The sequence below is a fragment of the Talpa europaea genome (genome assembly GCF_964194135.1).
Source record: "Talpa europaea genome assembly, chromosome: 2".
In the NCBI taxonomy this organism is placed as follows: Eukaryota; Metazoa; Chordata; class Mammalia; order Eulipotyphla; family Talpidae; genus Talpa; species Talpa europaea.
The window spans coordinates 95,741,131-95,758,334 of NC_140068.1; the positions used below are offsets into that span (position 1 = coordinate 95,741,131).

The window sequence follows — 17,204 nt, forward strand, 5'->3', positions numbered from 1 at the left end:
ATCTAAAAAATAAAGAGGTCTTTAAATTCCACCAAGTAGACTAAGTTAGTTTAGTAAATAAATGGGGGCTACAAGGAAGGCTATGGTCATTCACTTGATATTGTAGATACAGGACCCTATCACAGGTAGAGGAAAGAACTATACACACCCCCCACCCCAATCAAGCAAGAGGATAAAACTCTCAATACGTACTCTTAATAAAGACTTCTGAGAAGATCACAAACAAAAACCCAGAGACTCTAGAGTAACACTTGGAAGAAACAAGTGTTTATTATCCCCTGTGATGGCAAAAGTAATCTTTATGTTGTCACTGCTTCTGTCTGCTTTCTCAGAGTGGACGCAGAGGGGAGTAAAGTCACTTCAATTCCAAGGAATAGTCAAGTAAGCAAAGGACTGCCCCAGGAAGAAAAAGAAAGGTAGGTTCCCCAAGGGAAGTTAGTCTAGATTTCATTAAGAGACAAACATAGGGCCTTGGTGGCGCAGTGGGCTAAGCACAGTACTGTGAAGCTATCAGCAGCCTCTGCAGCACGAGTTCAATCTCTGGCCATTCCAGGGAGCTACCCACATGGCACAGCAGACCTCCTGTCTCACCCGCTGCTCCCCTCAGCAGTGTATTTTGTCAGTCTACCTGTTCTGTTCTCCACTCTGTCTCTGGTGAGTCCTCTCATCCCCCGCAACTCTGGCCTGTACCCCAGTTCTTGTATGCATAAATAAATAAATCTTTAAAAAGAGAGAGAGAGAAACATAACCTTCAGAGGGAGGAAGGCAGTCAGAGACAAATCTACCATGTGACAATATCTAAAACCAAGAACTGCGGGCAAAAGCAAGTATAGAGGAAACACTGAGTACTGAAAGAACAAGCAGCAGAGTAATACTTAATATCTGCCACTAAGGTCATCCAACTTCAGTATATATCTCATTTGAGCCTGACAACAACCTAAGAGATAAATAAGTAGGATATGATTTAACTCAAGTTTACCAGTTAAGAGAATCAAAAAGTTAGGCAAGAGGTTATTTCCCCAACACTCACAAAGAAATGAATTAATTACTTTTTCATTCTGAATAAACACATATTTGCATGTAATACCAACTGAAAAGCAATGACAAGAATACAGCATAACCTTTCTGCATGGAAAAAACATGCCCAAAGGACTTAGGGGGGAAAAAATAGGTTCTGTTTGGACTCCCCCATGAAGAGTCTACTTTCATGGGATTTAGGTAGCGTACCAATGTCTTTATTAAGTATTACATGCGGTTCTGATGTACCCTAAAGGCTCAAGAGCATGGCCTTACACTAACACAAAAAGAGCTGTAACAGGACAGTTGAGACCCAAGAAATGCCTGACTAAGGGAAGCCAACGAAGTAGGCCACAGTGTCTCTGGAAAAGAGCCCTCCCCCTAAGTTTTACCAAGAGCTGAAGGCAATGATAGGCCACCCTGACCAGGTTCAGACCTCACAGGATACCTGGCTCACGGGATTGGCTATCATCGCAAATGTGCAGGTCCAGGCGGGAGATGAGCAGATGGTAGGAAGACTCTTTCACATCAAATTTCTCAAAATACTGGCTGAGGCGGCTGCTGCTGCTGTTGCTGCTGCCCTGGCTGCTGCCAAATGCCTGGGCCCAGGACTGCTGGGCACTGGGAGCAGGTGGAGTTATCTATGTGTGACAGAGAGAAAAACAATAAGTCCAGAGCCTGAGAGACTCCTTCACAGACTTTAAGTTTTAGTCCAACCTGAAGACCCACAACTTAAGCAAGATGCCCCTTTCTTTGTAAAACTGTTCATCTAGGTACTCACTTAGGCTACTCCACTCTAAAAAGTCTAAAAAACCAGCCTGAACTCTAAAAAGCCTAATTATAATGAGTCTAGTATCTGTCAGAATACTGTGCTGAAGTCTGAACTATCATCCAAGCTCTTAACTTCCCAGGACTTACCTGATTAATACAAAAACACCTCCTCCAGGAAATCTTCCCTAAGTGCCTTCTTTCAATAATTAGATGCCTTTTCTTCTTGCTTTCATGATGTTTATATAATATATAATGTTTGTATTGTTACATAACAATAATACATAATAATAAAACATAATATTTACTTCCATTACAGTACACATGTGCTGTATACTATACATGTCATGTCATACTATAATACTATAATGTCATACTATAATAATTTGTTCATGTTTTATATTTCAAAACATTAAGTATTCCAAGGACCAGAACAAGAGGCTGGAGACACCTAGTGAGCAGTGAGCAGAATAAATGAATAAATCAGAGGCACAGGCAAAACCTATGCCTGTCCAAAAGTAAATGACAGATCCCCCAAATAATCCAAGATTTAGACTCTATCTATGTTAGTATGAATTAGGTCTGGCCTACCATCTCCCAGCCATACCAAGGATGACTGTTTAGCCTCTAACCTGCACAGGTTCAGGGGCCAGGCTCTTTCTCTGCTGGGCTGACTTCTCCATGGCCTCACTCAGCGACTCTGCATACTTCATCATAGCCTTGAGCTGAGAGTCGGTTAGCACCCAGAGCAGGTCATCCAACAGGAACATCAGCTTGGAGGCTATCACATTGCAATCTTTGGTCTAAAGGGGCCACACAGAACACAAGGTTCAATATCTTGTATCACTCCAACTCCTCAAAGTGATTATCAGTTTCAGAGATGGCCTTTTAATCCCCAGTATGTGAAAGGAAAATATCAAACACTTTTGAGAGTCAGTTTCTTATAAAACTACTAAACTTGGGCCTCCCTCGTAGCACAAGGGTTAAGTCTCAGCACTATGAAGTAATCTGCAGCCACTACAGCACCAGTTCGATCCCCAGTAAGGGAGCTACCCACATGGCACAACTGACCTCTCTTGTCTCACCTGCTGCTTCCTTCAGCAGTGTATTTCAGTAGAGCTGCCTGTTCTGCTCTCCACTCTGTCTGGTGAATCCTCTCACCCCCTGCATCTCTGGCCTACACCCCAGCTCTTATATGCATGCATAAATAAAATAAATCTTAAAAAATAAATAAATAAAGGGCCTCCCTGATGGCGCAGGGGGTTGAGACATAGCCTATGAAGATATCCACAGCCACAGAAGCATGAGTTCAATCCCCAGCCGGGGAGGAGACCCACATGGTGCAGCAGACCTCTCCAGCCCCGTGAATCCTCTCCCCACTCTGCCTATGGTGAATCCTCTCACTCCCCCACATCTCTGGCCTGTGGCCCAGTTCTTGTATGCATAAATAAATAAATCTTAAAAAAAAGAAAAGAAATAAATAAATAAATAAATACAACTACTAAAGTTTTCTGTGATTAACAAGCAGCAGCAATAGTAAATGGCCAGGTACTGATGCCAGTGTCCCTATATATGGGTAAAAAGTTTCCAAAATTAAGATGATAGGGAGGCAGAAACACTGAAGTGCAGACCCTCCCTGCTCAATTGTCATTCTAGGGGCCAATAACAAAAAGAAAAATAAACTCCCCGGGTTGGCAGGGGGGATAAAAAGTGGATAAAAAGGGGGGATAAAGGTGTTCATAAAAACAGAGAACACACTCACTCTTCTTTTGAGAGCTATTTGGATCCTTCCCTGGTTAGTAATAAGCCTCAGTGGAGTGGTGACTGGGTCCTGATCACCGTTGTCTGTAGCATCTGCCTCAATCCGAAGAGTTTGCCAAGTAATTTCCTTGAACGTTAAAACCTGGAAGGACAGAAGTAAATGCCCTTAATGCTGAAGATGAAATGAACCAAGATGAAAAGAGTGACAAGGCAGAGACTCCCAACATTCTCAGTTGAGATTCTACCAATATATTTGGTAAATCAGAGATCCATAAATGAGGGAAGATTATAACAGTAATACTGGACAGAAGGGATTCTTAGGTTTTCAGGAATGGGGGTAACATCTGAAGAAATCCCCAAAGTAAGAATAATACCCTTAAAGAACTGGTCATACTTGAATCCTCCCATTCCCTCTTCTTGCAATGCTAAGGCTGTTACCTCTCCTCGGCGGGGGTCAGTGACACGGGTAAGGCGAAGGTCACTCTGCTGCCAGTTGGGGTTGACACTATAGCCCTGGAGCTGCCACAATTCAAAAGATGCATGGAAGGCCTTGGAGTGAATCTTGATGGTGATAGAATTGACGATGATGAACATCCCCTCCACCACCTTCTCAGCAAAGCCATACTCGCTACAACAAATGAAGCAGACCAATGATCAGAATTATGCAAGCTTTATGGCTAGAAGACATCAGACAAGCTTATTAAGAGTACCTGACTCTGGATGCTAGAACCATCAGTGGGTTGGTTTTTTTTTTTAATCTCTCTCCTCCCCTTCCCATTTCTACTTTCTCATCCTTTTTTTACATTTTGAAAGGACGGGCTTACTAGGAAAAGGAACAAGAGAAAAAGAGGCACCTGCATAGTCACCAGCAGGCAGAAGAGCTGTCTTGTCTCGTATCTTTTAAGTATTTAAAATTGTTAATGATGATGTCATACTCTTTTAATGGGATTTTTTTCCTTAAAGAGTAGAATAAATGAGAGTTAATCTAAAAAAACTCCCTCCTGTTAGAAAAAATAAATCCAAAAATCTTTTTACAGTCTACACACTACCTGAATAAATATTTGGGTATTATCTGCAAAGGGAGGTGATAACTACAGAAGAAAATACTAAATTTCTATAAAATCTTCAAAGATTGAGATATTCTGCAAAAGTAGTGGAAAGAGGAAAAAGTAGAGCCAGGTAAGCATGAGGGTTACTGCTATCTAGTCAACAAGAGTACTACCTCTACACTGCCAAATATAAAGTTATACATTTGTATAACTTTAAAAATAGTGAACAAGATACATGGTGTTAAAAATCCAGATAAAAATTATCCTTGGTGGTGAGTAGGTCTAGAAAGGTTATGGGAGACTTTTGGAATTCTAGAAATAGTCTCTTTTTTGATATGTTAACATTGTAAAGAATCATTGTGCTGGGGCCTCCCTGTTGGTGCAGGGGTTAAAGACACAGCACTATTGAGCTATTGCCAGCCACTGAGGCATAAATTCAATCCCCAGTGGGCCAGGGAGTTACAAACGTGGTGCAGCAGACCTCTTCCATCTCACTCACTGCTCCCCTCAGCAGTGTACTTCAGTGGATCTGCCTGTTCTGCTTCCCACTCTTTCTGGTGAATCCACTCTCACACACACACACACACACACACCTCTGGCCTACACTGCTGCACCTCCCCCTGCAGTGACCTTTAGGGCTAACCGTCCCTAGGTCTGGCTGGGCAACCAGCGCGCAGGGGGAGAACAGCAAAACACCCTGAAGCAGGGGAAATACAGCGGAAGTTCCCTGAAAAGACAGAAGCTTATCAAAAGATAACGACTACCAGGAACCACTACAAGAATGCTAAAAAACCTTATCCCGTCTTTCTAGAACTACAAACTTTAATCCCTTATTGTCTTTCTAAACTTCCTTCTTTCTTCTATAAAGGTCATTGCTTGTTAGTTAAAAAATCATATGAAATCCTTAAAACAAGGCTGACTCAAATGAAACATTACTAAACCCTGTAATAATTAAAATATAGTTTAGGTAAAAAAGTAGTTAATAAAAAATGCGATTATATAGTTTAAAAACAAAACTAATGGTCTATCTACTTAGGAATGAGGCTGAGTCCAGATGTAGATCACCGCCCTGTTGGTGATAGGCTGAGCCCATGAGCAAGCTGATTTCATTGATATTCATTGTTCCTGTGCTTTTGGAAAACATATATATACCAGTCACAAACTCAAAGAAAATTACACTCAGATTTTCACTCTTGAAGTGTGTCTGTTTGTCATTTCTTTCACCGACGCCCTGACCACCCTGCACGCTTCTCTCAACCCTGAGGTGGCCTCATCATCTACTGCTGTGCTGGTCCGCGGTACTACACCCCAGTTCTTGTATGCACAAATAAATAAATGAAATAACAGCATAAACATATTAAAAAAAAAAAAGAATCACTGTGCTGTTTGCTTTTAATTTGTGCACTTCAATATGTTACCAAAAAAAAAAAAAAAAACCCAACATTGAAATAATGTCATCAGATTAGGCAAAAATCCTACAGTTTGATGATATATTTTATATTGCAAAACTCTAGGAAAAAAAGAACTCTTAGCCATTTCTGGTGATAAAATTATAAAATTTTATAGAATCTTTATGGAATTTAACAATGTGCATCAAAATTACACATGCAGGGGACCTCCCTGGTAGTGCAGGGGTTCAAGTCTGAGCCTTATCAAGTTATCGCCAGCCACTGTGGCTTGAGCTCCATCCCCAGCAGGGGAGCTAAACCCACATAGCACAGCAGACCTCTCTTGTCTCACCTGCTTGCCCCCCTCAGCGTTTATTTCAGTAGATCCAGCTGTTCTGCTCCCTACTCTGTCTGGTGAATCCTCTCACCCCTCCCCCACACCTCTGACCTACACCCCAGTTCTTGGATGCATAAATAAATAAAAAACATCATAAAAAAAATACATATACATTTGCCCTTTGACTCAGCAGTCTACATCTATGAATCTATCCCAAAAGAGGCTAGCAAAAGTGCAAGCAATGCAAATTGTCCATCAACTGATGAATGGATAAATAATAAACAGCCATACAACAGAGTATCTATCATTCAGTCATAAAAAAGAATGAAATAGAAATACAATCTACAACATAACTGAACTTTGAAATTAGCATACTAAATGAAAGGTGCCAATCACAAAGATCAAAACTGTCACAATTATGAGAATAAAGAAAGATGAGTGGTTGCCCAGGGCCAACACAGGGGAGAATGGAAATGACTACTAATAGATTTGGTGTTTCTTTTTGGGTGATGAAAATGTTCTAAAATTGAATGTGGTGATGGTTGCACAAGTTGGTGTGTGTGTGTGTGTGTGTATATATATATATATATATATACACACACACACACTGAAAAACCACTGAATTTTATGCTTCAAATGGATGAATTCTATGATATGCAAATTATATCTCAATAAAGCTGCTTCTAAAAATATGTTGGAAAAATACTAAGTGACTTATGAACAAGGTCATTTATTACTGCAATGTTTGTAACAGCAAAAACCTAAAAATAATTCAAATATATATATATATATATATATCTCAATAGAGAACTGGCTATATAAATTATGAAAACTCTAAGAAAAAATTCTGAGGATTCTGGAGGTGCAAAAGGAATATGGGACATCTTTTTATATTCTTCCATGAAGATATCTACAGAATATACTTTTCCTTTTTTTTTTTTTTCTTTTGTGGGACCCTCGCTGGCAGCCGGGGAACGAACTGGCGCTGTAGAGGCTGCGGTGCAGCCTCGCAGCCCAGTGCTCAACTGCTGCGCCACCAGGGGAGGCCCTACAGAATATACTTTTAAAGAAAATAGCAATTCTGAAATTGCTACATTTTGCTATAAAATGCTGTATTTTATATAAGAAAGGAGATGAAGACAACATAAATATACATATATATAACATACCTTGTTTTATAGTTTTTAAGTTTTATAGTTTTTATGTAATTTTATATAGTTACAAATAAAAACTAATTTGAAAATTTAAAACAAATTGATATAAACTCCTAGAATATAACATAGGAGAAAATCTATGACCTTGTATATAGCAATGGCTTATTAGATATAACACCAAAGGCACAATTCATGAGAGAAATAATGGATAAGTTAACTTACTGAAATTAAAATTTTCTGCCCTGTGAAAGACAAAGTCAAGAGAATGAGAAGATAACTCACAGATTGGGGGGAAATATTTGCAATAGATATAGCTGGTAAAGGACAATTATCCAAAATATAATCCCCCCCAAAAAACCCTCTTAAAACTAAACAATAACAAACATCCCCATTTTAAAAATGGGCCAAAGACAATTACTATCTCACCAAAGAAATTACAGAGATGAAGAGACATGTGAAAAAACACTCCCTATCATGTGTGACCAGGGAAATGCAAATTAAAACAGCAATAAGATTTCACTACACACCTATCAGAATGGCAAAAATCCGAAACACTGACACCTCCACAAACTGGCAAAGATATGGAGCAGAAAGACCTCTCATTCAAATGCTTGAAGAATGAAAAATGGTACAACCACTCCAGTAGATAGTTTGATGGTTTCTTCCAAAACTAAACACATCTATGATCCAGTAATTATGCACCTTCATATTTACTCAAAGATTGAAAACTTAATGACCACACAAAGCCCTGACATGGGCATTTATAGCAGGTAATTAATAATTCAAAATTTGAAAGCAACCAAGATGTCCTTCAGTAGAAGACTGGTTAGGCATGGCAGACCTCGTCTGTGGTGCCCGCTGCTCCCCTCAGCAGTGTATTTCTGTCATCTCCTCACTGCTCTGCCTCTTGTGAATCCTCTCACTCTCCCGCACTTCTGGCCTATACCCCAGCTTGTATAAATAAATATTTTAAAATAAATAAATAAATTTGTGATACGCTCAATCAAGTATTATTCAGTGCTTAAAAAGGAAAAAGAAAGAGCTATAACATCGTGAAAAGATACGGAAGAACTTAAATGCATATTACCAAGTGAAAGAAGCCAATCTGAAAAGATGAAATACTGTATGATCCCAAATATATGACATTCTAGAAAAACTATAGAGACAGATAAAAGACCAGGGGTTGCCAGGAGTTGCCAGGATTGGAGGTGGGAGATAAGAAGAGGTGTGAATAGGCAGAGCTTTAGGAGGTGAAAATATACTATATGACACAATAATGATGGAAATATGTCATGATACATTTGTCTAAATCTATGAGATGCAGCATCAAGAGACAACCCTAGTGTAAACTATGGGCTTTGGGTGATTATGACTTGTCAGTGTAGGTTCATCTACTGTAACAAATGTACTATTCTGGTAGGCGACCTTTATAACAGGGAGGCTATGCATGTGTGAGAGCATGTGGTATATGGGAAATCTCTGTACATTCCTCTCAATATTATTATGAAACAAAAATGACTTGTAAAAAATTACATTAAAAAATGAAACTTTGGACCTCCCTGGTGGTACAAGGGGTTAGGATGCAGCACTATGAAGCTACCTGCAGCCACTGCAGCATGAGTTCAATCCCTGACCAGGGAGGTGACCCACATGGCACAGCAGACCTCTCCTGCCCCACCCAATGCTCCCCTCAGCAGTGTATTTTTATTTCACTCAATGCACCTGTTCTGTTCCCCACTCTGTCTCTGGTGAATTCTCTCACCCACTACACCTCAGGCCTATACCCCAGCTCTTGTATGCATAAATAAATCTTTAAAAAATTTTTAAAGGGCCTCCCCGGTGGCGCAGCGGTTGGGCGCTGGGTTGCGAGGCTGCCCGCAGCCTCTGCGACGCCGGTTCAATCCCCAGCTGCTCCCCAGCCACCAGAGGAGGGTCCCACATGGCGCGCAGACCTCTCCTGCCACCCGCTGCTCCCCTCAGCAGTGTACTTCGGTCCTTCTGCCTGCTCTGCTCCCCGCTCTGGCTCTGGTGAATTCTCTCACCCTCCTGCACTTCTGACTGTATCCAGTGCATGTATAACAAACAAACAAAACTAAATAAATAAATAAATAAATAAATAAATAAATAAACATGCCTCTATAAAAAAAAATGTTTAAAAAAAAAATTTTTTAAAAATTTAAAAAACCCTAAAACTTCTCTATGTCAAATTGATATCCAGCTATATAAAGAATGACTTCAAGTGACAAATTATTTTTCACACCTTTTTTTCTAAGTGACTTTAAAACACAGGATTTTGAACATATATTCTTAATGGTATATATCACAAGGATAAAGCACACATACACATTAATCTACTTCTTTCAGCAGTCTTAGCAACAGCTATAAAATTGGTTTTATTTCTTGAAAATATCAAAAAGTAAATCATTTGTTATATTATTATTGTTCAGAACCAAGAATCAGAATATCAATAAAAATATAAATCTTAAATCAAAAAGTTAACACAAATCTTTTTCTAATTTAAAAATATCAAGGTGTGGGCCTCCCTGGTGGCGCAGCACTTGAGTGCTAGGTTGCGAGGCTGCCCGCCACCTCTGCAGTGCCGGTTCGATCCCCAGCTGCTCCCCGGCCACCGGAGGTGGGTCCCACATGGTGCGCAGACCTTTCCTGCTGCCTGCTGCTCTCCTCAGCAGTGTACTTCGGTTCTTCTGCCTGTTCTGCTCCCTGCTCTGGCTCTGGTGAATTCTCTCATCCTCCCGCACTTCTGACTGTACCCAGTGCTTGTATATATAAATAAATAAATAAATAAATAAATAAATAAATAAATAAATAATAAATCTTTTAAAATAAATAAATAAAAATAAAAATATCAAGGTGGTATAATAATTTATTTTATTTTTCTTTCTTAAAAATACCTTTTCTTGGGCCTCCCTGGTAGCACAAGGGTTTAAGCACAGCACTGTGAAGCTATGGGCAGCCTTTGCAGCACAAGTTCGATCCCTGGCCAGACAGGGAACTAGCCACATGGCACAGCAGACCTCTCCTGTCTCACCTGTTGCTCCCCTCAGTAGTCTATTTCAGTCAGTTTGCCTGTTCTGTTCCCGCTCTATATCTAGTGAATACTCTCATCCCCCGCACCTCTGGCCTGTACCCCAGTTCTTGAATGCATAAATAAATAAATCTTTTAAAAAAATGACTTTGTAAAAAAAAAAAATACCTTTTCTCTAGAACTGAATACTGAAAAGGCCTTAAGCAGTAACAGTTCAATGAATACAATTTTGCTCAGTCTATACACTCTAAATGGCATTGCTCACTAAAAGAGACATGGGTTCCCTGGAGAAATGCTGATTCCAGATCTGGGATAAGGAGGCACAAAGAAATCAGCAACATCTTCATCTGTCTAAAAGGATGAAGATTACTAGGGTTTTGTCCTAAGGACACAAAAGTTGAGTTTGGGGGCCTCCATGGTGGCGCAGGGGTTAAGACATAAGCTATGAAACAATCTGCAGCCTCTGCAGCATGCGTTCGATCCCCGGATGAACAGGGAGAAACCCACATGGCGCAGCAGACCTCTCCTGCCGCCCGCTGCTCCCTTCAGCAGTGTATTTCTTCAGTCTGCCTGTTCTGTTCCCCACTCTGTCTCTGGTAAATCCTCTCACCCCCCACACCTATGGCCTGTACCCCAGCTCTTGTATGTATAAATAAACAAATATTAAAAAAAAAAAAAAGTTGAGTTTGAAAGGCTTTGGCCAAAAATGAGGACATCTGAATAGCAAAAAGACAATAAAGTTCAATGTACAACAAACACTTTAAAAGTAAATACAAATGAAGGGTATAAAAAATGTGAAATGTAAAAGTACATTAAATGTAAAAAGAATGCAAAACAGTAAGTCACTCTGGAAAAGTCTCTTAAAAGCTGAAATCTTCACCTACCATATTACCGAGGCTCCTCACATGTCTTCATATTACTTTTTATACTCAAAAGAAATAAAAATGCATGTATATAAATATTCATAACAGTATTATTCACAATAGCCAAAACTGAAAATAAAATATCCATCAAGTTACTGGATTAAAAAAAAGTTTTACTTTTTTAATACAACTGAATAGGGACTGATCACAAAGATATACAAAGAGCTTACACAACTAAACAAAAGCAAAGCAAACAGTCCGGTCAAAAAATGGGCAGAAGAGCTAAAAAGACACTTCTCCAAAGAGGAAATGCAAATGGCCAACAGGTATATGAAAAAATTTCAACATCACTTAATAAGCAGGGACGTACAAATCAAAACCATAATGAGATACCACCTTACACCAGTGAGAAGGGCAGATATTAAAAAAAAACAGGCTACAATAAATGTTGGCTGGTGGGAATGTAAACTGGTCCAACTACTATGGAAAGCTGTCTGGAGGTTCCTCAGATTACTAAAAGTAGATCTACCCTATGACTCAGCAATTCCACTCCTAGGAATCTACCCAAAGAACACAAAAACATTAACTCAAAAGGACACCTGCACCCCTATGCTTATTGCATTATTTACAATAGGTAAGATATGGAAATAACCCAAATGCCCAAAAATAGATGACTAAATCAAGAAGATGTGGTATATATACACAATAGAATAGTATTCAGCAATCGAAAAAGATAAGCTCAAGCCATTCACAACAACATGATGGAGCTGGAATGGATTATGTTCAGTGAAATAAGCCAGAAAGCAAAAGAAAAATATTGGATGGTTTCATTTATAGGAGGAATATAGGGAAACCAAACAAGGGATCAGGAAAAAAAATAACAATAATAATAAATAAACAAAATTAGCAAGCAACTATAAATCAGAGACATTCTGCAAGGGATGGGGAGGCAGAGTGATCAAAACACGGGAGGGAAGCGCACAAGGGACAATAGTGATGGCTCACAGGTGAACCGGTGGTGGGAATTTTTTGGGGACACACCTGAGAGGAGAAAGTATAGATTGTACAAAAATGAACAATGATGTAATATATATGTGTGTGTGTGTATACATACATAAGAAAAAAAGTTTTATTTTTTAACTAAAAGGTGACCTGGACCAGTTAATAATTGGAAATTATAGGAACCAAAAGCAACTAACCTCTGTCCTGAAGCGAGAGCAATAGGAGACTGTCCATTTGGGGGTCGAGGCTCCTCACATGTCTTCATCTCCACCTCCACCTTATCCAGACACTGAAAAAAAAGCCATGAAAAGCTAAGTAAGTATCAGAAGAACTCCCTGACGAGGATAGGATTAGCTGACAACAGAAAACTAAAACATAAATGCAAGTTAGAGAGCTAGTAATATTCCTAAGGATTTCAGTATCTCATGCATCAACCAATTTGTGAAAGGCTTTCATATGATAAGCACCTAAAAGTCAACATGAACTAAACTTCTAATTTTTTCTATGTCAGGATTCCAAGGGATAAAGGGGAAATCTTTATTCCAAGGGATAAAGGGCAGTAAAACTTGTTATGAAAAACAAACAAAACAACTCAGAACTCCTGGATCTTGGGTCTCAGTATTAATTATATACTGCACAATATTTCTAGAATAATAGTTCAGGTAATAGTTCTAGGTATAATAGTCACTGTCTCAGGGAGAAGCTCACAGGCCAGACAGAAGCTCCCTCAACTCCTAAAAGGAACAGGACTCTATCTTCTCTCAGATCTTTTAAAACTCTACCACAAGTCTATCTGATTACTTATAATCATGAAAGGCCATTACCAAGCAAATAGGATGTGTCTTCAGCTTTGTCCATTGGATCTGAAATAGAAAAAAGAAAAATAAGAAAGCAAAGAGGCAAGGTTATGGGAGCCACCCCTCAAGAAGGCAGACCAGCTGGCCAGAAAGCAAGAACATTCTGATTCCCATTCTCACCCGGATGGAAGCCCTGTTGCAGTAGACCCTAGTGATGGCTAACCATGTGGGCAGCTCCAGCACATTCTGTAGAACCTCTTCATCCAGCTCCAGATTGGTCAGCTGACCTTCCCCTTTCAGGGTGCTTAAATTGATTTTATCCGGGGAAAGATTCTTAGTGAACCTAAAAAGAGAGATGATAGAAACTATTTATTTCCATGGGGAGCTGCTGAATATGTACTGTAGCTAGTAACACAAATTTGGAAAGAACAAACATAGGACAAAGAGACCACACACTATGCTATATAAAATGTTAGGTGAAATCTACCATTCTACGCATGATTGCATCATCTTTCTACAATGGGGATTCTGGAAAATGGCTACAGCAGTGGGACCAGTCTTTTGATAATCCTGAACACCCACATAAAAATAAATACAGCAACTAGACAGCAACACAGAAAAGCATATGGATAACATTTAAAACAAAACTGGGAGATACAGCATCCTCATAAATCCCCCTATACAAAGCAGGAAGGAAAAAAAAAAAAAACATCAATAGTCCTAAAACATGAGCGCCATATAAGCAGATCAACCCAGAGGGAAAAAAGAATGCACCTAATGGACCAGGGAACAGAAGCACCACAAGAAAAGCAAGTGCTAAATGAAAAGCAAGGTGGGACAATTTGAGAACAACAACTGAAACTGGGGGGATTTGATCTACTGCAAAGGGTCCCCAGTGAGGCCCAAATGAGCTGGAGCAGTCAAGTCTTATAAATTCATGCAACTAGCCAAGGCTCCTTCCATAGACAGGGCCACCACACTGAGAAAACACTGCTGGGGAAGGAATTCAAATTGAACAAGATAACGACAGCAGAAATGAAGAAAAGAGATGGCCCCAAGTAAAAGTGTGGGGGGGGGAGGACGGGGTGATTTACAAACCAGGATATCTCAGAAAGGAAGCCACTATATTTATTTCTATACTACTTGAAACAAAACAAAGGAAGCTCTATGAAGTCTGAATATGAAACACTAACAGGCTAATCATGAGCTGGTTAAATAGGGTAAAATGAAACCCAGACCTTATACAAACCTGCACTGATGTGATAAAAGAACACACAACACATTTACAGTCTTGCCAAAGGGACTGAACCTGAATCTCTCCATGCTACTGGGTCCAGTTGCTAATTTACAGATAATAACGAAGACGGGGAAAGCTGCTGAACTCCACCATGTGTATACTCAGCAAAACCCACACAGGGAAACTCTACGTGTCAAGTGACCTGGGTACAAACAATTCGCACAGGTTAGTCTTCTGACTTCTCCACACACTATCTCCAGTCCTTGCTCTTGTGCTCTCAACCCACTCCCTTTCCCGAAGCATAGTCCAAATCCCCAATGGCCAGTCAAAGCCTAACTCCAAACGTCTCCGTGAGATTTTGTTTCCCTATCTGCTGCAGCTCACTTTAAATTCTTCTATCATGCTGGAATCTGTAACACACATTTTGGTCATAATCTAGAAAGCATTAGAATGTTCTCTAATTTTACCATGTATAGCCATCCCTGCTCAATTATTGTTGGGTCCTTTGATATCTTCGGCTTAGCTTAGACTTCTTCCTGATCAAAATCCAACAGAATGATGGGCCTACAACCCTCTCAGCAAATTGTCCTGCTGCTTAACTAGTCCTCCTAGCTTCCTGCTCCCATCTTCTTGACTGAAACAATTTAAAGTCATTTCCTCACAGCATAATCCCCTTTCCTGTATCACTGTTTTCCACTTGAGTAATGAATTATATTTTGCTCTCTATCCTTAATTAGTTAATTCTTACATATATTAGATGATAGTTTTATGTTGTTTACTATTTTTTTGCACACATGTCTTTTCCTTTTACTAAGTGTGGTTTCAACTTGGTCTATACATCATAACATGTAAGAATTTTATTGTTTCAATTTCTTCCTACAGTGCCTAAAATGACACGATGACTTTTAACTTTTTCAGAGGTAGTAACCTTTTTTTAGACATTTATAAACATAGAAAACAATACTGTGTGATATTAAGGGATGCAGAGGAATGTATTGGCATGATCACAACAAATTCAGCAAAGTGTCTACTTGAGGATAAGGGTAGCGATCCACAGGAAATTTCAAATGAAAAGATAATGATTATTTCTCAAGGTGGGAGGTGACTATATGGCTATTCATTATGTACTGCTTCGTATGGCAAATATTTCATAATAATCTTTTCCATGATTTCAATCAATTACCTATTACATGTACTTACTGTAGGGAGAGCCATTCCTCTTTGGGTCTCTCAATCCTGTATGTCTTGCTGGGTATGCCAAAAACACAAGTCTTCTTTTTTTTTTTTAATTTATTTATTTAATTTATACAAGCACTGGGTACAGTCAGAAGCGCAGGAGGGTGAGAGAACTCACTAGAGCCAGAGCGGGGAACAGAACAGGCAGACTGACGAAGTACACTGCTGAGGGGAGCAGCGGGCACGGCAGGAGAGAGGTCTGTGCGCCAAGTGGGAACCTCACCGGCTGGGGATCAAACTGGCGATGCAGAGGCTGCGGGCAGCTTCGCAGCCCAGCGCTCAACCCCTGCGCCACTGGGGAGGTCCAACACACGACTTCTTACCCAAGTCACTTTTCAGGATTGTGTTAGCAAATAGCAGCTCTGAGGGGTGAAGTAATATCTCCCTCCAGGACAAAGAGGCTTGCTTACCACTCACTATAAAAGCAATGGATCGCCCAAGATCAGTATTTCATTAACACATTTCATCCATCTTGACCCATTCAGGTCACTTCCACAGGACTTGGGGAAGGGAGAACAGAGGAACTAATGCAAAGCCATGCCTATGCTGCTTGCTGAGTCATATCTAAATTAGGCTATGAATAATAGTTTTTTGTCTCAGATATGAGTCTCTGATATTCCGCCAGCAAGCTAATTATTAACTTCTAAAAGAGTAAAATAAGACCTCAGCCCCTTATAACTGATTTTAATTCATAAAAAATTGTTTACTCAATATTAATTGAGTATGAATCAATTTTATTCTCTGAGCCAAAAAGATAACTTTTCTATAATGACTCCTATCCTCCGAAAACCAAACTGTCATAGAAGAAAAGCGAATCCCTCTTTTCCGGTCTACCTACATGAAAAGGACTACGGTATTAAGAAGGGGTGGGGGGAAGACAAAAATACTTCCACACATAAAACAGCAATAACAATAACTGAAAGTAAAAGAAGATATAGTACATGCCTCTGAGGTATTGGGAGGAAACACAGTTTTGAAGGAAGGAAAGAAAAGATGGAAACAGAACTCAATATTATGTGTAATCCCTAGGTACAGGCAGACTTTTTCTATCGAGCCTCCACATATTAAATAAAATACTATAATCTCTTCCTCCTACTTCTTCTACTCTTTAGTGTTCAGGTAAGCCACAGTAGCTCAGAAATTAGGGTGGGGCATCCTCAGAAGTCTTACACTTAAGAGAGTAATTTTATAAAGTTTAACTATGTCTCCTCCTCTCCTCCCCAGATTCTGATAAGACCCTAATTCTGCAGAGAAACATGGTTGGAGTGAGCTGTTATCAGAGATGGGAGTAAGGATCCCTTTAACAGGCAGGAATATGGCAAACTGAGAAACACTATGATAAGTTACTTCTCCCTGGGATAAAAGGTCATTTTTAAGAAAAGAAAATAATAGGAACATTTCAGAGTATGTTTCTCTGAAAAAATGAAGACATACTTTGGATAAAATGAAACATAAACAGAGTCAAGTATGAATCACACTGTTTGTTAGCACTGACATTCTCAGAGGAGTTATACTAAATAGGTACCACAGATCTAATTTCTATATTATG

At 39.6% G+C, this 17,204-nt stretch overlaps 1 protein-coding gene across 2 annotated transcripts in view; it reads right to left on the bottom strand.

The window, feature by feature from the left end:
• Positions 1-17,204, bottom strand: part of BLTP3A (bridge-like lipid transfer protein family member 3A) — a gene marked incomplete at both ends in the record, with an annotated part of 63,672 nt that overhangs the window by 24,260 nt on the left and 22,208 nt on the right. For both annotated transcript variants that reach the window (XM_084228355.1, XM_084228354.1), the window contains 7 exons: positions 1,466-1,658; positions 2,418-2,588; positions 3,548-3,688; positions 3,985-4,174; positions 12,583-12,674; positions 13,210-13,248; positions 13,363-13,525. In XM_084228355.1, the coding sequence (XP_084084481.1) occupies positions 1,466-1,658; positions 2,418-2,588; positions 3,548-3,688; positions 3,985-4,174; positions 12,583-12,674; positions 13,210-13,248; positions 13,363-13,525 (989 nt within the window). The remainder of the gene's footprint in view (positions 1-1,465; positions 1,659-2,417; positions 2,589-3,547; positions 3,689-3,984; positions 4,175-12,582; positions 12,675-13,209; positions 13,249-13,362; positions 13,526-17,204) is intronic.